This window comes from Theobroma cacao, chromosome 5 (genome assembly GCF_053813885.1).
Source record: "Theobroma cacao isolate CCN51 chromosome 5, ASM5381388v1, whole genome shotgun sequence".
Classification (NCBI taxonomy): Eukaryota; Viridiplantae; Streptophyta; class Magnoliopsida; order Malvales; family Malvaceae; genus Theobroma; species Theobroma cacao.
This window is the reverse complement of record NC_142643.1, coordinates 46,687,629-46,708,553: the sequence shown is the minus strand read 5'-3', so window position 1 is coordinate 46,708,553 and position 20,925 is coordinate 46,687,629. Positions and strand designations below refer to the sequence as shown.

Here is a 20,925-nt window from a genome sequence, read left to right as displayed (position 1 = left end):
ATGGTATAAACCCAGTCACATTTTTATAAGCTGCCAATCTTAATTAATTTTATCTCTGGCATGGCCAACCACCAGATATAAATTATCACCCAATCATTTTATTAAGCTTCTGGGGATGCTTAAAAAACAAGATAGAATTTGTCTCTCATCTCCTATTGAATTCACAGTTTTACACTACAACCAGTATTATAATATTTGGTTTATTCATTAATGTATAATCTTTCTGCCTAAAGAGCAGATTCAAATCCTTTCTTTTTTAATTATAAAAAAAAAAACCAATACCACAATATATTTAAGGATATTCTCAAATTTTATTTGAACTTAATCTCTTTCCCGGAACGATATGAAAAGGTACATTATATTCTTCGATATCGAACATGATGCATTCATGAGTTTATTCTCAAAGCTTTTTCTAGAAAGATCGAAGTTGGTTGATAAAGAAAACGAACTTATTTTCATATCAATTGAATTAACTTGTGTAAATAAATCTTTTTAATTAATAATTAGCAGAGTATTTTCTTTATTTCTTTTTTTTTTTACAAATTTTTCCATTATTCACACTTCCCCTTTGCATTATTATTGTTTGAAAAAGTGAAAGCAAATAAATCAATTCAAAGACACAGACATTTTAACCAAAAGAAAGAAGAAACATTGAAACAAACAGTGTAAAGGCAAGGCATGAGACAGGGACCCCTTTTGGGCATACATATTTTTTGTGTTTGGACAAAAAGGGGGTCCACTGAAAGGCTTTTGATATGATATCATGGGCACATGTTAGGCTGTGATGGACCCATCATTATCAAACCATAATTTACAAACATATGCCATTGCCACCTAAAAAATAAAAAAGGACATAAAAGAAAACCCTTCTTTTTTATGTCCTTGAATCATTCAATCATATACTTCATGTGAAGGACTTTCAATTTTCTATGTCCCATGCAGTTGATTTATATATATATAGAAAAATTTAAATTTTATTTTTTAAAAAATCATATACTAATTAATAAACTAAATATTCAAATGCTATCATGCAATTGGGTTTACAATTCTCCTTTTGGTTCAATTTCACTACAAGTTTGATTCATATAATTAATAAAAAAAAATAATTTGATTCATGACATGAAATAAAATAAAAATTACTATTAGAACTTACATCCGATATTATATGAAAAAAAAAAACATAGTTATTGAAAAAAAAAGAGTGTAAATCTGCCCAAATCTCAAATGGTTAAATCCTTGTAAATATGTTTAATTCAAAAGAGATCTCTCCAATTCCCCCAACACAAAAAATCATTTTCACCTATCCTTTTCCAATCTTTATATTCTTTTCATCATGTCCGCTCCAAAACCTTTCATGGTACAATTCCTTTGCCCTTTTCCAAAAACAACTCACATTTTCCATATACATACCATTTAGGATATTCCAACACCATCTAACAAAATAAATAACCCATTTTTAAATATTTGTTATTATCTAATTTTTACAGAAATTAAGTTAAAATCTTTAATCTTGATGTATTTTATATTCAAATTTAATTTTTTTAAAAAAAATTTGAAATCCTTTACAAAATACAACCAAATTATTAATCATGAAAAACAGAGAAAATAAATTAATTTTTTTATAATTGAAAAAATTACATTTCTTTAAACAATGAATAAATCATAAAATTACCCTAAGACCCAAACAAAATATGAAAAGAAAAGAGAAAGAGATCTCGAGGGGAAAAAAAGAAGTGTAATAGAAAGAACAATAATCTTTTACAAGAGACATTAAAAATTAAAAACAAAAATTATAACAATAATATTTTCACCAATAACAACAGAGACCCATCCGCCATAGCCACCCCATCTTTCCTCCCTATCTCCTCTTTGTTCTTTCTTCATGTATAGTAACAATCAAACCCATTCCTCCCTCCCAAGAAAAAAAAGGAAAAAATAATAAAAAAAGGTGGTAAAAATGGACAATGCAAAAGAAATTTAAAGAAAACTCAGCTCCTGCACCTTGTAATACGGTTGCAACCACGGCTGTAAGGGTTAGCCTGAGCTCCGGGCTGGCAATTGTAATAGGAAGCGCCGCGTCGGGAACATGGCACGGTGTTCCTCTGCAGTGCACCGTAGCTGATGTATTGGGCGGTCGCCAAAATGCGCCGGCTGATCTCGGAGTCCAGCTGGAACTCTTCCCCAGCTAAGCACTCGGCTATGGAACCCTTGCATGGCGATCCGGTCGGTATCCAACCCAGGATCCGCTCGTGCTCCCCACTCGCATCGACGGTCCTTGTCGTCGCCGCCACCACCGCCGTGATGATCATGGCGCAGATCACGAGAAGCTTACAATTGACTGCCATTTGACAAATTCAAAACCTCTCAGCTCTTTGCTCTGATTTCTGGGGTTTCCCTTTCTTTGCTTTCTAATGTGAGCTGCTGCAGCTGTTTCTCTTCCTGTTGTTTCCTCTCTTCTCAGCTTTCTTCTGCCTGGTGGCTTTGTTTTTAATTCTCTCAGTTTTGAGTTTTTAAAATGAAGGAGGGGTTAAGAGCCAGTTGGCACTTATTAGTAATATGGTCAGCATAAATGGCACTGACTTTGCTGTTTATTACAGATATGCCATTGATTTGCTAATAGGATGGACTCGGTGTTGTGCTGTCTGCTTTGGGTTACTAATAGTACTATTAAAAAATTAAAATTGATTACATTCGAGTATTTAGTTTATTAATTAATATATAATTTTTTATTTAAAAAATAAAATTTAAATTTTTTAATTATAAAAAATTAAAATTTAAATAATTACATTTTCTTTAAATTATTTTTAAATACATAAAAATTTAATTTTAAATTCAAAATGTTCAAGAAAATAAAAGGCTTTTTTTTTTGTTCATTTTATACTTAAAAGTGTATTTGACAATTGAAAATGAAAAATTTTTAAAATTAACAATTGATTAAAAAATTGTGATGAAAAAGAAACTTTCTGAAACAAATAAACTTGGGTTTGGTTTGACTGCAATACGATTATTTTTATTAACTATAATGTGATTGTAATGTTTATTTTTTTTACTTAGTAAATATTAAATACTAATTTTAGCACTCACATTACAAGAAATATTAATAATATCTCTTAAACATCTTTAAAATCAAAAGTATCTTCTGACACTATAAACACAAGACTAAATGAGCTCTTGTATTTTTAGAGAGTATAAATTTGATTTATATAAGAGATTTGAGTTCGAGAAAAGGTTATATTGCAATATAAATGGTTGGGAAAAAAATGACTAATTTTCATGGAAAAGAAGCATTGACTAGAACAAGTAGGAACAGATGGGAGACAATGGCAACTTGGATATTACAAGGAAAGCATTGGGCAAGTGCATAAGTCCGCCCGTTATCGCTGACCGCTTCTCTCTCTCTTTCTTACACAGTTTTGTTTTGGTAAAAAGAGAGAAGAAAACAAAATTAATGATTAAAGAAAAAGATAAATATAAAAAAGAAAGGGGAAAGACGGCATCTAGGATTTAGGTTAGCATCCTTCCATTTCCAAAACTTGATCCAAGAATCTGTTAAACCGAAGCACGTTGCTCTTTGCTAATCCTCACCACATTCCCGTTACCGTTTGTTCCTTTTGCTACTAATTTTTCGTTAAAAAATTAATCTCAAACTGCTCACTTTTCTTATAAATTTGTAATAAATTTTTTAAAAAATCAATTTACACCCTTATTAATTTCAACTTTCTTACATAATAACTTATATTTTCTTATTCAAAATAAATCCCTAATTTCGAAAGAAATTACTCAGTTAAATTTTTCTAATAAAATTATTAAGATACTCTTAAATGTAAACAAATAAAATAAATTTTGAATTAAAAGTATTTCGATATAACTCTTTTTAAAAACAAAACTTATTCACAAAAAAATAATTTAAAAAAATAAAATCTTCAAAATGTGTGTAAAATTCACTTTAAATTTTATAATTTCAAGATTTTGGCTTAATGATGATTTGACAAATGCTGTTGAAAACTGTTGAGTGTTGCAGGGTTGACAATTTTTTTTTTTACACTTTGCACATGCCTGGCACTTAAGATGTTATGAAACATTCAACCCTCTAACAAGACTGAGAAAGGAAAATAAAAATAAAAATAATAATCAAACGTGAAATCCACTTACATGTGATGAACTGATAATGTTGAACATTCAACCATATGCATCATCAGGTTTTACAAAAATATATAAAAAAAATATTAACGTGGAAAGCATGCAAAAAGTTAACTTGACAAGGCAATGATATTTATAAAAATGTTTTTATAATTCAAATATTATTTTTTAATTTATAAATATTCTTTAATTAGAATTTTTGTATAATTCTTACCTTTCAACTCTTAACTAAACTAAACAATTTGAATTGTTGGATCAAAATTATGTTTATTTAAATAAAGTATTATTAATTATTAATTATCTAAATAAACACAAACACGATACGACTTGTTATACAACATAATTAAATAAGTTAAATTATATTTATATGATATGATAAATTTATTTAAATATAATTAACCTATTTAAATAAATATTATTATAAACAAATCATATTATATAAATTAACACGATGCAACAATTAACAAACAAATTAAACACATTTAATATATTTAAAATATGAAATTTTCATGTTTAAATTTATCAATATATTCACATTTAAAATATAAAATATGATAACCTTAATTCCAATCCCAGTTATATCAGCATCATTCTCGTATCGTATTATCAAATTGTGTTCAAAATGAGGAATAATAAGAGCTCTTTTCCACTCCTACGCGCCAAGACAAACAATTCAAAACAATCAAACGAACAACGGCTACAAGAATTTTACATTTATTTATATTTTTTTAACACAAAAAAAAAAAACATATTCAGCGGAAAAGAGAAAACGTCAGTAAATAAATAAATAAATAAATTCGAAACGTCGTTAGCACCGACGTAATCAGCACGTAGCCGTTAAAAGACGTGGGACCCAACACAGATCACCAAGACGGTGTTTGCGTGTCCCCAAAACCAAACCCTCTGCGCAGCCAGCTGGCTCTCATCAATCTTTTCTCATATAATAACAAAATCCATTTATTTATTTTTTTTTAAGTTGAATCGAATGTTAGTATATTTCTCATAGTTTACAATTAAAAACTATTTTCTCTCTTTTTCTTGGTCTGCAGCAACATTTTCTTATCATTTTCTCATCTTAATTGTGGTTAAGAAGGAATTAAGATGATGATGAAGAGAGAAAAAAAAAGACAGACAACAACCAATTGAAAGAAATACCATCTAACTTGCCCACTTACCAAACAGCCCCACTTATACCTATAAACAATTCTAGTTGTACTAACCTTTTGACCTTGTAGATATTCCTTCAATCCTATCACATTTCTATAGGTTCACACTGTACCTATACAGTTACACTTAAATAAATATTTTCATTTAATAAATAAATTTAAAAGTTGAGAATGCTTAAAAATAAATATTCATAATTTTTAAATTATTTATTTTAAATGATTTTTAAAATTTTATTTTTACACATTCATAAGATCACACTATAATTAAATCATAGATTCACAAGGTGACACAGCACAAGTTGTCACAAAGGAACATAAAAATTTCTATCAGTATCTGAATCCTGTATTCTAAGATCTTGACAAAAACCTGCCTAGAAATCAATAAACATGTTTGGATCAATGATAGGCTCTATGACATCCTGGCAAGTAAGCATTGTTCAGGGATCATGCTATAATGAATAAGTGAACCCAGAAATCCTTAAATGGCTTGGGGCAGCCATGAACAACTACTGGACCCCATCTGTAGATTTCCAAGATTCTAGATTCAACATCCAGGAAAACCCCAAAATCCTCAATCCGATGGTTAAAATTGTCCAAATCTTGGATAAGTAATAGGCTGAATTATAAATGCTATGAACTTGAAAGCCTGGCTAATAGGAATCTATACCAGACTAATATGTAGCACCTAAAGCTGGGGAAATCTCAGAACATCAAATCTAGTTGAAGGCATTTACAAAGCTTAACAACCATTTTAACTTGCTAACTCCATGCCTTCTCCCAATGGTAGGTACCATCAGCTTTTCTGGAGAAACCTTGAAAGGTAGTTTATTGGATGGGATAAAGGCTTCCAAGAAAAAAGATAACAACCAAGCATATTGCAACTCTTTAAATATACCCCTTCCCCTTGAATCTGAAGGCACTACATAAGATTGGCGATTTTCCCCTAAAATGTATTTACAGTGAACCCTCAATGGCTAATTTCTTCCAAGCAAAACTACAACTGTCCTTGGCTCGCGAAACACTATCAAGGAAGGACCTGAACTCACTAAGGGAGAACATCCACTAAAAGTCAAATGAGATTTGCTTCATATTTTAACAAGCAACTATTAGCTATAATTATTGCAAAATTTTAGTAATAGATAACAACCCATGTCCATTCTAGGATCAGTCACCAATTCGTTTACCTGTTATATAACTTAGGGAGTTGGCATCTATTTACCTCATTTATCCTTTCATACTTATTATCTCACATTCAAAGATCTCCATTTTGTGAAAAAGCTAGAACTCTAATTAGACAAAAGACCACAACAACTGAAACTGACATGCTAATTGTAATGTTAGGTCCAAAGTAACATTGTTCAGTGCATGGAACTAAATGAGAGAGTACATTAGCAGAAATTCAGATAACATGATTTGATGTTTAGTTTGCTTTTCTAAAGAAAATTGTGAGGAGAATTTCCCTAACCCCTAGAAAAAACGCTTTGGGAATTTCTGAATGAAAATCTGAAGGTGGGCCGCGGGTCCAGGAGATACAATTGAATTCTGCACGAAGCATGAAGGACAAGTTTACAGGTGACAGCACATGTTTCTTGATTTTAATGAATGTTGTAACTTGTGAGCACCGTAAAAGAGATGTTAGTACTCAGGTCTGTTCTATAGAAGAAAAGTTTCGATACTCACTTAAATATTGAAAAATCACCTAAAGACTAAGATACTAGAAACAGTGTTTTAACCCTAAATAGATAAAACCACCCTGGCATCAAGTAAGACATGGATTTTTTGACAAAGTTAAAAATTTTATGTTCCTGGTCATGATCTTTTGACACTCTTACTGCTACCATAGAGTCTAACTATCCAAAAAAATCTATATCACAAATGTAAGTACTTCATAATCTTGTTGCAACACAATGTTTAATTTTTTAACATGCTTTATAAGAGTATGAAGCTTGTAACTGGTTTCACTCCCCACAAACATATATTACAATCAAATATTAAATTGAATATACTTCTATAAATTGTTTTTGAAGTGTATCAGACTATAGATCCTTCTATGCTCAAAAACTATAGCAAAGAAAAGTTACTTAAATTAGTTGAAGATAAAGCTAAATGAGAATGAAGGATATGACAAAAAAAGGGTCATGCACTTACATTGAAGAAAGCAAACAAGCAGCAGGCTAGCATTAAGACCAAGAGATCTGTCGTTAGCTCATTATTACTGTTCTTCATAATATGGTGGTGTTGACTGTACACATAGTTCATTCTCATTCTCATCCCCATCATCATCATCATCATCATCTTCATCTGCATCTACCCAGTTACTAGGATGACGTTGTGATAACGCATGCCCATTAATCTGGTTCGTATCTGAGCACAACAAATAGGGGGGAAAAGAAAATTCAATTACTGTAAAAGTGATAACATTATAAGCAATACAACTAACTAGTGTTGTGAGTCACCTTGCACCCCTGCAACATGGTCCCTTTCTACTTGGTGATGGCTACTATAGACTGTTAAGAAAATCCAGTTAAAACAATCAAAACCAATAAAGTTACAGCGCTATTGTCCTACTAAAAAAATCCTGCAGCACAGTTTATAAGAACAGGGAAAGCCATCAAAGTTCAGCGTTAAAGACTCCTCCATGACACTTAAAACAAAGACGCTTGTAACGTGTTACCCATAATTATGATTCACTTAAGTCTGTATAATGACTGCAAAACAAATGGGATTTTATACCCTCTGTTCACTAGCATATGTAAAGATGCAGGAATCTTGCAGGCATGGGCAACTGCACACATGCAGAGGAAGAAGAAAAGAGTAGCATGATATGACCAATAAAAGGCTCAAAACATGGTGATAAGACTTGAATAAGGGCATAGAAACAGCAATATTCAGGATACAGATTAGGAGCAGCAGGAACACTTTCTCTAATGGGTGCATCTTTTGTAATATTCATCATGCTAATCCTTTGAATATCCCTCTGTTCACTAGCATTCAAGTTCTGCTGTTTTTGAACCTGCCTTTCTTCAACCCCACTACCACTTTTTGCTGCACTTCCTGAGAACAATTGTAATACATGAGGTTTAGGATGAACACGGCATCAAAATCAGGATATTGAATAGTTACCTGATAGGTCAGACCATATTCGGGTGTGGTCAGATGGGTGCTCAGATACATTTGCCCTAGACCTCTCTTGTTGTGCTTGAGACCCTGTCCCATGCATTGCCTGGTCATGCACTGTCACAGCGGCTTGTACAGGTTCAGAGGGATTGCCTTCATGTAGCTGTGATATAAGCATGGTTGCAAGTACAAGTGCAGCATCAAAGTTTGAGCCAGATCCATCATCTAGACCAAATTTTGGTGCCATTAATATTGGCCTGTTCCCAAATAAACATCTTTCCAAGATCAAACCAACATTTTGGCAAAATGAGATAATAGTATTTAGAAAGAGGGCAAGGCAGACAAAAGCAGTCGTTTATTAGCATACTCATTGACTTTGCATTGTCCCAACCTAAAAAGTAATAAACTGATCATATGTGTTGCACTCTTTTTGGGTTAAATAAAGTTTCATATACTTCTAACTTCCTAAAAATATTTCATTTGTGATTCAGATAGCTATCTAATTGCAAACGATTGATGTAAGAAGCTGAATTAATGCAACAAAAACATATGACACAAACTTGCTATAAGATATTGCTATCAAATCGCAAATGAACTATTTCATGTTTGGATGTTATTGCTCGATGACATGAAATATTTTATGTTTCAGAACAAGTTGTTCTATGAGTTGCTATCAAAAGAGAATTATGACATTCCAAAAATGTATGGAGAACTAAAATTACTAGAAGGATATCTTACTCTCCCGCTTTGTCAAAAAACAAGTGAATGTCAACCTCGCAGCCTTCACAAAAAGTAAGGAATGCCTGCATTTCAGTTTTTTAGAGTAACATAACGTTTACCTCAAATATTAATGAAAGAATAATGACAATTATTAGCATGTTTAAATTGGATTTATGACCCAAATATAATCAAGCTGTTTCAAAATCTACTTGGTGGGCCTAGATTCGATACCTTCAATTCCTTGACACTAAAAGTAACATCTACAGGATCTCCTGTGTGAGTATACTGCACACACTCCTCCATAGGATCTATCCACAGTTGAGTGTGCAATGAAGAATCGTTGTCTGCATTGGCAAGTGAAAGAATAAACCCTAATTTCTGGTGAAATAGCAAAAATCAATATTGTTCGTGTACCTTTTGTTGGGTCTATATAACTTCTAAGCTCAACAGCTTTTCCACCGATTTCACTTGCAGCATCAGAAGGTAAAGACATCGGCTCTGTTGCAATGATGGTAATTTCCTGAAGTGATGATTGAAAATTAGCTAGCAATCTGTTTAGGTCACGAGGCCTCACTACCAAGTTACTTGGAAATCTTCTCCTATCAAGAGATAAGTGTTGTATGTCGGGCTCAACATTGCAGGTAATCCAATATGCTTTTTTCATACCTGCCAAACATACGTTATGAAACTGTTTAAAACCATAAGAAATCCAATTATATCAAATATCAGAAAATTACGTGAGGACTCTTTGCATGGGAAAGTTTCCTTGTACTCATAAATGCTGCATCAAGCAAAAAACTAGATTTTCAAATTTATCCAAAACAAGTCCAACTTCTAATATTTATTGTGGCTTTTGTGGCTGGATTAGGTAAGCGTAAAATCAAACTTGTAAAAGGCATGTAGAACACAATAAATTGATTGCATGCCAATGCTAACACTAACTGCATGGCACAGTGATAGTTGCCATACTCAAATTTGCAGCAAATTGAATAGACTAGTGACATACATGAGAAACACCTCTTCCCCTTCCCATATTTGAAGTTGGATGCAAAATGTAGCAGAATATCAAATGAGTACTTTACCACTATAGCATTCCAAAGCCCATTGTACTTTCGATGCATCTGGATCAGCCAATTTCAGAGTCAAGTGATCGATACTTGACATAGGTGTCCTAAGAACAGAACAAACAGCCTAAACACACCAAGTCACTTAAAATGCTACATTTTCACTATCCATCCCACAAATCCTTATATAAGCAAATGAAAGACAAGACCATACCTTCAAAAGCACGCTGCACTGTACTTGAGTTCCAGAAATTCCGTAGACATCAAAGAAGTTCGGCTTAAAAGTAATAGACTGGTAGGCCGACCTTGAGGAATTGAGTGTATGAAGTGCAAGCTGCAAATATTGCCAAGTTGATCCGTTATAATTTGAAATAGCTAATAAGTATAGTATTCTGTTTGGTTGCCTAGAAAATCTAACAAATAGAAGTAGATGGAAATGCTTTTGCATTTCTTTTTCCATTTTCACCACTAAGACGAAAGTAATCAAAATCCGCCAATCATTTGAAACCATTTTTTATTCCCTTTGCTTTTAGAAAATCTGCCGCTTAAACAGCGAACCAAACAGAAACTAAATCCAAGCGTGAAAACTTGATTGCCTTTTCACTTTCCTTCACTTTCCCGGTCACCAAACAGTAAACAAATTAGCACCTATGCCCCCTTCAAAACCCTAATCGTGTCCCAGCAAAAACAAAAACCTAATTCAATGCTTAATTAACTAAAATAATCACTTAATTCCAATTACTTGTGAGCAAAACAACTGAGTTGAGAGATTGAATTCGGAAAGGTGACGAAAGGGAGGCGTACCTGAGAAGGAGAAGCTTGGATGACGAGCTCGTTGCCCACACGTGCGAGGCAAGTGATCGAACGACTAAAGGTTCTGAGAGCGTTCCCGCTAAGGCTCAGCTCCATTCGTCTTTTCTTTCTTAAGCTCTCTGTTTCTCTGAATGAAAATTTGAAACTGCTAACCCTCCGAATTCAGAAGTCTGAAATTTGAGACATGGAAAAGAGAGCGAATCCTGATTTTGCATTTGGCGGGAAGGGGGAAGAACGTTGAATCTTTGCCGTCCACGTCGATTTGTTTCGCTCCCTTGTGCTGTCGACGGTCCTGATTTGATTTTTGCGTAAGTCGGTTTTTTTATTTGACAATTTTAATCTTTTTAATTTAAATCCAATAAATGACAAAATTATACATTTTTATCAAGAATTGATTTAAGTAAAATTAACAAGAATATAAAGATTTTAGTTTAATTTGGATAAGCTAGTATTCTGATGATAACCTTTGCATTTATCGTTTTAATCAAATATTATATGATACCGCATGATATGTATAAAATACGAAAGATATATTTTTTCAATTTTATTTTATTAAATTACTAAAAACTCATTTTATATTTATTTATTGTTTTAATTAAAACATGATAAATTTTCTTAAAAAAATGATAAATTATTTTTTGACATAAAACTACAATGTATTTGCATGTGACTACTAAATTGAAATAAAAATGCTTACTCGTTGAGTATTCTTTAAATATATAAGTGACAACAGAACTAAAAGGAAACATTTACTTAACTAAATATCTTGAGACTTGACATGTCCTCTGATTAGTAGTAGTATGTTTTATTTTCTTGATTTAGCATGTTATATATTATTTAAATTAAATAATATAATTATTTTAATTAAATTTATGTTTTCCTTATGTTATATATTAATAACATATCATATATTATTTTAATTAAATAATAATTTAGATAAAAAACATATTTTTTTACTAAAATTTGAAGTGTTTTTTTTATGTTAGTATGTGTCACAAAGTAAAAGAAATTTATAATAGTATGTTCTATCATCAACTATAAAATTATCTAATAAAATTTAATACTGTTATCAGTTATTTTTAAATCAAATTTTTATAAATCTATGAAAATTAAATTCATTAAAATTAAGATAGAGAGACTAAAATTGTAAAATTAAGATAGCATAAGGGACAAATTATATTTTAACTTTTTTATAGTATGAAATTTAGTTTTCCATTTGAAAAAGAAAAAAAAGTACTCAAAACAAGATTAGTATGTAATGAGATTAGGACATAACTATAAACAAATTATTATTAATTTAAAATTAAGTTATTTTAATTTAATAATGTTTTGAATTTTGAACAAATGAAATTTATGTCATTTTTTTTTTTTCAAGTTTGATCAATTTTGGTTATATTAAATTTGTTTGTTAAATTTTAATTAAATCATGTATTTCATTAAAATTATGTCATGCTACTTTTATTATGCAATCTATAAATGTTAAATTCTAATTCTAATTCCTAACTCAAAGTTAAGTCTGTACAATCAAATTATTTTTTGAGGCTTGAGCAATCTTTAATTGAAATTTTCAATTTCTTCTCTTGAAATATAATTTCTTATTACAATTTTTAATTGTTGTATTTTAGAGACATTGAGATAATATCAATTCGTTGATTTGATAATCAATGTATATTATGTATACATTATTAGTTAATCATAATATTTCATTTTATATATGTGTAACGATAGAAATTTAAAAATATTTTAAAATAAATAATTTTAAATTATGAATATTTATCTTATTAAAATTTTAATTTTAATGAAAATCATAACATTTAATAAATTTGTTGGGCTCCGACTAAGACTCGACAGCTGAATACATTGCCAATCCACAAAATGGGCCTATAGGCCTACATCAGTCCATGAAACGGAGTCGTTTCTTTCATAGCATACTAAGCCCTGCTCACGTATAAAATCCTGCAAACAAAACCCCTAAACCACAACAGTCTTCTTTGCAGCCGCCGATCTCTCTCTTCCAGGTACCCTCTCTGGATTTCAAATATATATTTTATGGTTCTAAATTGATATCAGTTTTATCTTATTTGATGTTCTAATCAGCATATGGTGGGTTTTTGTTCGCTTTAAGTATTAATGTAAGCATGTTCAATTTTTTTTGTAACACTAAAAGTTAAATCAGGATTTGGGTTTTCCCTAAAATGTTTGTGTGATTCTTTTTCATTATTTGAATTAGGGTTTATAAGGGAATTGAAGTTGAAATGTAGTTAGCTTTTCTATTCTTTATTGGTTCATGTTTGTTTGATGAATATAAACCGATGTTGTTGAATTAGGTGATTTGAGCTTAGTGTTGTTGCTTGTTCGGTTAAGCAATCCGCAAAGATGCAGAACGAAGAGGGTCAAAACATGGATCTTTATATCCCCAGGAAATGGTATCTAATTCGCTTCACTCCTGTTTTTATTTTGTACTTTTTGTTTGTGTTGAAAGCTTATGTGTAGTTTGTTGTTGTTTCTGTTGCAGTTCTGCCACTAACAGGCTCATCACCTCCAAGGATCATGCTTCTGTGCAGATCAACATTGGACACTTGGATGAGCTTGGGAGATACGCTGGCTCATACTCCAGTTTTGCTCTTTGTGGCTTTGTCCGTGCCCAGGTTCGTGTCGGTTCTCTGCTGGCCTACTGATTGTTTTTAAGCTGTTGTTGAATCTATGCTTGTTGTAATTATTATTGCTGTGATGTTTTGTCATTGGATTGGATCTGATACTTGCATTTATGTCATGTTTACATTCACATCCTGTGTAAAAGGCTTAGTCGTGCTTGTTGCTTTGTTAATGATATGCAAGTGCTTTCCTTGTCATGTTTACACTCTAAATATATGAGATATGTTTTGAGTGTCTGTTGTTATCCATTCAATGTGAAAGTTTGTTTAGAGGAAATATTGGTTTTAAGAATGTTTTCGATCACAATTTCATGGCTAAAGCTCAATATGGTAGTGACAAAAATTATGCTTAAAGACCTAGAAGAGGCAATTTATTAGTTGAGGTGTAATCATTCAACTTGCTTTGTTAATGACATGGTTATGGTTACCTTGTGATGTTAACACTCTAGATATTTAAGATATGTTATAAGCATCTATTGTTATCCATTTAATCTTCAAATTCATTTAGAGAAAACATTGGTTTGAAGAATGTTTCCAATCATATTCTCATGGCAAAAAGTGGATATGATAGTGACAAAACCTGTGTTTGAAGACCTGGAAGAGACAAATATCACCGGATAGATATGTCTGGTTGCCTGTAGATTCGTACAAGTCCTGGCAGATACATGTAGTGAATCTCATTGCTATTACTCAAACAAGCATGATATGTATGCGCGCATATTCATCCATAGGTCAAATGGGATATGTAATTATTGAAATAATTGTTAGAGACTCAAATGGTGGGTATGCGAGAATGATAATTTATATGCTGCTCTTTATCTCCATGAATCTAGGAACTTTCACTTGCATTGTTTTATTTGGTCTAATGAACAATGGAGGTGATAGAGAAGTTCGATTCTATATTAACATGTTGTGGTTTGTTGCCATGGTTCTTTATCAAGTCAGCTGCTGATTGATTTGTTTGACTTTGTAGGGTGATGCTGACAGTGCCCTTGACAGGCTCTGGCAGAAGAAGAAAGTTGAAGTCCGATAGCAGTAATAGGCTGTCTCTGAACTTGGGAGGGAAATGTGTTAGTTTGAACTATTATGTCGTAGTTTGTTTTGGTGGATTATGTTGAAGTTGTTTTCGTTGAAACAGAGGTGTTCTCCACATATTTGTTTTCTCTTGGTTATCAGAGTTTAAATTTTGTTAAATTTTTTCAGCACCAAATGCTTCACTAGCTAAATAGCCAATGGAAATAATAATCAATATTTATGGTGAAAAGAATTAAAACATGTAAGAAACTTATACCTGGTCCTATAACTTGATAGCAAAGCATATACTAAATATTCGTTCCAGAAAAATTTAGCTTGTTTGCTTTATTTGACAAGAAATAGCATTTACTTGGAATAGAGCAAGTTTTGAAAGCAATCTTGTGTTTTGGGTTCTTTCCCTTATTGAGAAATAGATCACCTAAATCATTACTGCGGGCAGGCAGGCTTCACCATAAAGCATTGTTTTCTTTCTGATACTTTGACCCACATAAATGATTCCTTCTATGACCCAGTATCTGATAAATTGCAGAATTATGAATTAATGTTAGCTTTGTATAGGAACTGAAGATCCAGTGACTTATACATGATTATTAGTGAATTGTTTATGAAGCTGAACAGCTTATCATTGAGCTGTTTATGGTATAACTGATGCAATGATTAAGCAAATCATGGTGGAACACACCCAAGGTTTGCTTTTGCCACTGATCTGACCACCATTCTTCATAATTAACAGAGTTGGTGTTTAAACTACAGAAACCCAAAGAATCTTTCCCTTCCATTGTCTCAGCAATCAAGCATGCAGCTCTGGAAAATTTTTTTGGGGGGGGAGTTTAGACTGATGGACTCCAAATTCAAGTGTAACTTGTGTTTGATTCTTTGCAAAACAGGTTCCTAGAATCAAAATATCTGATTCTTGTCTCTTTACCTTTATTGAGAAACACATCCTAAGGGGGTTTCAATATTGACAAAACAAGAGAAACAAAGGCACAGCTTTCATGGAGCAAAAGCAGGTTCAATGTTAACTACCCAAGTTTTTTACTTTATTTTTAAATGGGCATGTGGCTCAAAGCAATTAGCTTAAGCAATTTGGTTATATTTCTAATGGGGGCATAGCTTCCTTTTAGTAAGACATCTCTATTTCTATTGTTTAGGCTTTTAGAGAAACAAACCTTCTTTTAGGTACACATATAGAGTCTTTCCCCCACAACCAAAAAGTTAGGTAGCTCCAAAGCCAATGGTAAGCTTTGATTTCCTTTTTGTTATTGAACTTAGGGCAAAGGTTGCTTCCATCATTGTGTTGGTCATGATTGTCATCATTAAGATCATAATTATAGCATCACCACTCTTGATTATTGTTTTGTTAAACCCCATTTTTGTTACCAAGTTCAGCCTCTAATGGAGAGAACGTTGCTGTTTATTCTTTCTTCTAGTAGCTTCTACAAATAACTGGCTAAAGCTAGGGAAATGGTTATGGGGAGGATTGAGAGGCTTGGGAAGGAAGACAGACTTGGATTGAAGGAATCAGGTTCCTTATTAATGGAAACTGCTCTTAAATTGATAACCCAGGGAATATGCTGTAAATGAAATTTGCAGTCATGCTTTGATAGACTGAACTGACTTGACATGTATTTTTTCCTTTTTTTTGGCTTTTGGATTAAGATTCTCTCATGAATCATTTTCCATCCATACCAATGGTCCAAACAAATCTTTACCTTGCTTTACATTGTCTGATCTTTTGCCTGTTCCCTTCCCCTCCAAGGCTCAAACTCAGCCTCCCCCCACTTTCAGGTGCTAACCCAAGGAAAGGACATCAGATTAAAAGACAATCATAGTAAAGACAAAAGAGTAAATCTCCCCGTAAAATAATCCTTCTCTAAATTCTAAACAATTTTTCATTAACTTTGTAACTCCAAGATGTCTCAACTGTCATTCTTTTAGGAAAGTTGGGAAATGCAAGAGTAAACCATCAAACTCTCTTCCTATTTTTTATTACCTTTTTTCCTCCAATTTTGCTGCACAAAATTTGATACAGGCTAACAACCATGATCATCTGTGCTTTGTTTTCGTACAAAGCTGATGGGCCCAATTCTGAAGCTCATGATTAAGAGCAGCATGTGGAAAAGAAAATTGCTCAAACTGAAGATAAGGGGTCCATGAGAGACACTCTTCCACAGTCTTGCTTACCCCAATATTGTTTTATATTAGTAGTTGCTGAGCTGGGTTAATGAACCCTTTAATACAGATATGTCATATAAAATCACATTCTTATTATTATTTGGTATGAATCAACTGAAAAGAAGATTGTCAAAAAAATCTAAAGATAGAGGCAATACTTATTCTGATATATGTTACATTTTTAAAACAAATATTTAATTTAAAATCAATTCATAATATAAACAGATTTCCCAATTATGATTACCCTTTTAAAAGAATAGATTTGTTCTCTTGTGGACAGTACAATGGAAAGAATAAAAATTGCAGAACAATTAGATTCTCTTTACCCATCAAGCTTGGAATGTCAAAATGAGCTTCAAGTGGACAAGAGAATAAAAACTTGAAAAGGGGAGCTTTCTGGATATATATTGAAAAGGATTTAATAAAGGGTGGCACTGGCAGATTTCAGGTTTCATTTCTTCTACTTCAGGAGAAAGTTTTTTTTTTTCTTTTATGACAAAGATAAGTCCACATATTCTCTTCAGGATTGGGAAAGGAAAAGTATAATACCTGTTGAACAAGATGGAAGAATGCTTATACTTCTAGGACCCATCCATTGTCTATAGAAGTTAACCAAAATGGCCTTTATTAATCTCTTAGTTTAGCTCAAAACTTTGCCCTTTGATAAGGAGGAGATAATGGTAATATGATTGAAGTGGAGGTTGGGGGAGGAATCACTCCTCTCTTGAAAGATCAAATCTCCTATGTTATAAAATTGTACTAGTCAAAAATAGTTTGATATGGGTAATTTATGTTAATAAAGAACCTCCTGCATGCATGTGATTAATAAACTAAGAACATGTTGATTCATGTCACATGATAAATTCGTTTGAACAGAAGGAGACAGAGGTTTAAAAGAAGGATAGGGTAATAAGCTATCTGCAATTGTACAGACTTTGCTTTAATTCGAATAAGAGGGTGTGAGCCAATAAAAGAAGCCAAAAAAGTTTGGGAAAAACAAAAAACAAAAGCAAAGGTCTGTTAAAGTCATGATCACACATTTCAAAGGTAGTTTTAATGAAAGAAAGAAGGGATGGCTTTCCTTCCAAAAGAAAACTTGCCAGTGAGGCTCAATGCCCTAGCTACTACTTCACACAAATCTATACCCAGAGAGAGAGAGAGAGAGAGAGAGAACAGTGAGGTTGTTACCTTCAGTATTTCCATCATCAATGTAAAGCAGGGTAAACAACAATGCACACTACTTACCCCATCAAGCACAAGGCAATGGTAACTTTAGTTTTGTATTAAAGAAGAAAGAAATGGGGGGTTTTCTTTTTCAAAAGTTGCACAAAAAACCAGGAGACCCTTGCAATAAATAAACAAATACTGAATTTAAAAATGCAAATTGATCATCAAATTTCACCTTTACACATCAGAAAAAGGAAGTAGGTTTTGAGAGATTTGAAGGGTCCTACACCAGAGCTCAACAGGCCCCAAAAGCAAAAATTCCAGTGAGGATATGACACCTGTCTGCCCATCTGAATTGGCTAAAAGCTTTGCCAGGAAAATAATCAAAATATGAGCCACCGTTTTCTCTTCTTGACCCAAAGTGTAGTCAAATCTTTGGGATCCATCTAACTATCTAAGCAATTCATTTAATCACCATGTAATAAAGGCCAAAATGCCAAATCAAAAACCTACTTATACACATCAGCTGAAGAGGAAAGAAAGAGAGGATAGATGGGGTCAAAGGGGCCTACAAACAACTAAGCATTACAATGCTAAATGCAGACTTAAAACCAAACCTCAAAAAGAGCAAAAAGTTCTAAAAAAAAGCTAAGCACAAACACCACTAAAATTAAAAAAAGGAAGACCCCCCCAAGCCCATTGTTTTTTCCCCACTCTTATTCTTTTTCCCTAACTTAAGCTACAAGGTTTCCTTCTATACCTACATACATTGCAAAATTATCCCCCCGTACGGTTATACCAGTAGTATAAATTCCGTATCCATATAATGCCGTAAAATACATCACATGATTGAACATGCATTCGGGTTTTCGTCGCTAAACATCTCAAAGGAATCGGACGGCTGTGATGAATAGTATGGATATATGCCCTGATCTGATGGCGGACGTTCACTCATGGGGCCTGGGTGCATATACGCGTATGAATACGGTGATGAGGCGTAGTATGCAGCACTGTAGCTACTACTTGGATACGCTGTATTGTAGCTAGTGACATACACTGGTGGTGCATGGGAATACGTTGGGTATTCGTACATTTGGTGGTGACGTGGAGGGCTGTAACTGGCTGGAGATGGCATGGGAACCGGACCATGAGGTCCATAAACAGGCAAACGCGATCCAATGAATGCAGGTCCAGCGTCGCCTGAGTGTTCACCCTCATCTAAATTAGCATTAGCATTAGCATTCCCTTTTTGCCCCTTCTTTTTATTCTTTTTACTTCCACTGCTACCACCGCCACCACCGCCACTCTTCTCACCAGCATTACCCTCACTGTCACCACCACCACCACCACCTTTCCTCTCAGCCACAGGTGACTGATTTCCGGCCGCAAGGATCACAGTTTGCTTGACCTGATCAGGCTTCGACTCCTTGACTTGCCCACCAGTTTTACATGGTGCACTACCACCTTCATGGGCTTTGCTAACATTGTTACAACCCTCAGCATTCTTCGCAGTACTACCATTCTCACAGCTTTTTGCAGTGTCTTGTTGAACAGTGGATTCAGCTTTTACTGCTTCTTTCTCTTTATCACCCCCACGGTTACTATTACCCTCTTGATCACCGTTTGCTTGGCCGCTTTGCTTGTCTTTGTTCTTCGACTTTCCTTGCTTTTTCTCCTTTTGTCCAGCTTTTTCAGGCCATAACTCTGCATGCCTCCCTTTCTTTATTAGTTTCTTGATCAAAGTTTCTACATCTACGTGCAAGTTGGCTTTCACCGTGGCTTTTTGTTGCTTCAAATCAGCAATAGCCTCGTAAACGCCTGCAAATTGCAGAGCAAAAAATACATACATGAAAAAGGTAATGATAGAAATGAACAAGGCAGATTGAGTTTTGTTTTCATATATAAATTCAGGTAGGCAGGTGAGGAGAAATTAGAGTGACAATGAGAGATGAACAAGGAGAGAAAATGATGGAAAAGAGATTTTACCGTAAAAAGAATATGTTGGGTAAACAAAAAAGAGAAAACTTTGATCAAGGAATGAGATTAACTGAAAAATCAAAACAAAACCCAGATGAGAAAACCTGACAAACAACAAGATTTTGAGCTTAATAATCTATAGTGATATTGGTCACTTGGAAGGAAAGAGTGATTCCATGGAAAACAAGAAGGAAACCAGTATAAGAAAAAGAAGAAAAACTATGAAGCAGAAAACCCAGAATTTTAATGAAATTTTGTCCTATGTTAAAGGATTGAGATGATTAAGGGAAGTATACCATCAATCTTTCTTAGAGTCTTTTCGACTTTCCTCTTGCAGGCTTCACAATGAATGGAGACTTTCAACACCCAAGCCTGAGGAAAACCAGGAAATAAAGGGTAAACAAAAAATGGGTCTGAGAAAAATACTGTTAAAATTGGGAAAAAAAGGGGAAAGAACCATGCTTTCACCTTGTACTTAAGAGGAGGTTCTTGGTTTTCTTCTGCTTCTTTAGATTCAGTTGCCTTAGCTTCTTGTTTAGTATCTGCTTTGCCTTCTGAAGTTGCCATTAGGACAATAATCACAACACAAGGCAAAGAGGAAAGTATAAATTTTTCTGAGAAAAGAGAGGAGGAGAGAGAGAGAGAGAGAGAAGAGAGAAACTGTGAGGAAATGCTTAAGAAGTGAAGGCTTAAAGAGAGAGAGAGAGAGAGACAGACGATGGAAAAAAAATCAAGTAGGGGCCCTGGGAGTTGGTGCTAAATGGGGTGGCAAAGAGTAGTACTTGCTGAGAAAATGATTTTATTACATTAAAAAAAAAGAAAATTTTCTTGAAAGCTTTGCTTTTTCTCTGCAATGGACACCTATCAAGTTAAACACTTTGATGCTCTTTGTTTAAC

At 33.3% G+C, this 20,925-nt stretch overlaps 4 protein-coding genes across 11 annotated transcripts; 1 reads left to right on the top strand and 3 right to left on the bottom strand.

The window, feature by feature from the left end:
* Positions 1–1,715: 1,715 nt before the first annotated feature.
* On the bottom strand, positions 1,716–2,519 carry RALFL22 (ralf-like 22). Its single transcript, XM_007030933.3, has one exon. It carries the CDS (start codon positions 2,343–2,345, stop codon positions 1,989–1,991), a length of 357 nt encoding a protein of 118 aa, XP_007030995.3. The 5' UTR covers positions 2,346–2,519; the 3' UTR covers positions 1,716–1,988.
* A 4,165-nt stretch (positions 2,520–6,684) lies between these two features.
* On the bottom strand, positions 6,685–11,187 carry RAD9 (cell cycle checkpoint control protein family). Of its 7 annotated transcripts, none has more exons than XR_016026226.1 (11): positions 11,012–11,187; positions 10,422–10,541; positions 10,226–10,334; positions 9,558–9,809; positions 9,375–9,487; positions 9,162–9,226; positions 8,430–8,680; positions 8,204–8,360; positions 7,763–7,806; positions 7,455–7,670; positions 6,685–6,848 (listed from the first exon to the last, which is right to left on the bottom strand). XR_016026226.1 is itself a non-coding variant. In XM_018120758.2 (10 exons), the coding sequence occupies exons 1-10, from the start codon at positions 11,114–11,116 to the stop codon at positions 7,519–7,521; spliced, it is 1,365 nt and encodes a 454-aa protein (XP_017976247.2). In that variant the 5' UTR covers positions 11,117–11,187; the 3' UTR covers positions 7,259–7,518. The 7 variants fall into 7 exon arrangements, 5 of the variants coding, with proteins under 5 accessions (XP_017976247.2, XP_007030993.3, XP_017976246.2 ...); XR_016026225.1 differs by lacking the exon at positions 6,685–6,848 and adding an exon at positions 7,251–7,367; XM_018120758.2 differs by lacking the exon at positions 6,685–6,848 and having other exon boundaries at positions 7,259–7,670; positions 7,763–7,803.
* A 1,817-nt stretch (positions 11,188–13,004) lies between these two features.
* On the top strand, positions 13,005–14,868 carry LOC18600469 (uncharacterized). Its single transcript, XM_018120671.2, has 4 exons — positions 13,005–13,038; positions 13,348–13,446; positions 13,536–13,668; positions 14,648–14,868. Exons 3-4 carry the CDS (start codon positions 13,571–13,573, stop codon positions 14,790–14,792), a joined length of 243 nt encoding a protein of 80 aa, XP_017976160.2. The 5' UTR covers positions 13,005–13,038; positions 13,348–13,446; positions 13,536–13,570; the 3' UTR covers positions 14,793–14,868.
* Positions 14,869–18,545: 3,677 nt separating this feature from the next.
* Positions 18,546–20,764, bottom strand: LOC18600468 (Heavy metal transport/detoxification superfamily protein). Of its 2 annotated transcripts, none has more exons than XM_007030926.3 (3): positions 20,497–20,764; positions 20,325–20,400; positions 18,546–19,869 (listed from the first exon to the last, which is right to left on the bottom strand). In XM_007030926.3, exons 1-3 carry the CDS (start codon positions 20,593–20,595, stop codon positions 18,893–18,895), a joined length of 1,152 nt encoding a protein of 383 aa, XP_007030988.3. In that variant the 5' UTR covers positions 20,596–20,764; the 3' UTR covers positions 18,546–18,892. The 2 variants fall into 2 exon arrangements, with proteins under 2 accessions (XP_007030988.3, XP_017976158.2); XM_018120669.2 differs by lacking the exon at positions 20,497–20,764 and adding an exon at positions 20,038–20,098.
* Positions 20,765–20,925: the final 161 nt, after the last annotated feature.

Coding starts and splice junctions, on each gene's coding strand:
- RALFL22 (XM_007030933.3), bottom strand. CDS start 2,345: ATGGCAGTCAATTGTAAGCTTCTCGTGATCTGCGCCATGATCATCACG.
- RAD9 (XM_018120757.2), bottom strand. CDS start 11,116: ATGGAGCTGAGCCTTAGCGGGAACGCTCTCAGAACCTTTAGTCGTTCG. Junction 9,227..9,374: donor TTAGTGTCAAGGAATTGAAG/GTATCGAATCTA, acceptor ACTGAAATGCAG/GCATTCCTTACTTTTTGTGA. Junction 7,671..7,762: donor CCATGTTGCAGGGGTGCAAG/GTGACTCACAAC, acceptor TGTTGTGCTCAG/ATACGAACCAGATTAATGGG.
- LOC18600469 (XM_018120671.2), top strand. CDS start 13,571: ATGCTTCTGTGCAGATCAACATTGGACACTTGGATGAGCTTGGGAGAT. Junction 13,669..14,647: donor GTGGCTTTGTCCGTGCCCAG/GTTCGTGTCGGT, acceptor TTGACTTTGTAG/GGTGATGCTGACAGTGCCCT.
- LOC18600468 (XM_007030926.3), bottom strand. CDS start 20,595: ATGGCAACTTCAGAAGGCAAAGCAGATACTAAACAAGAAGCTAAGGCA. Junction 20,401..20,496: donor AACCTCCTCTTAAGTACAAG/GTGAAAGCATGG, acceptor GGTTTTCCTCAG/GCTTGGGTGTTGAAAGTCTC. Junction 19,870..20,324: donor GACTCTAAGAAAGATTGATG/GTATACTTCCCT, acceptor TGCAATTTGCAG/GCGTTTACGAGGCTATTGCT.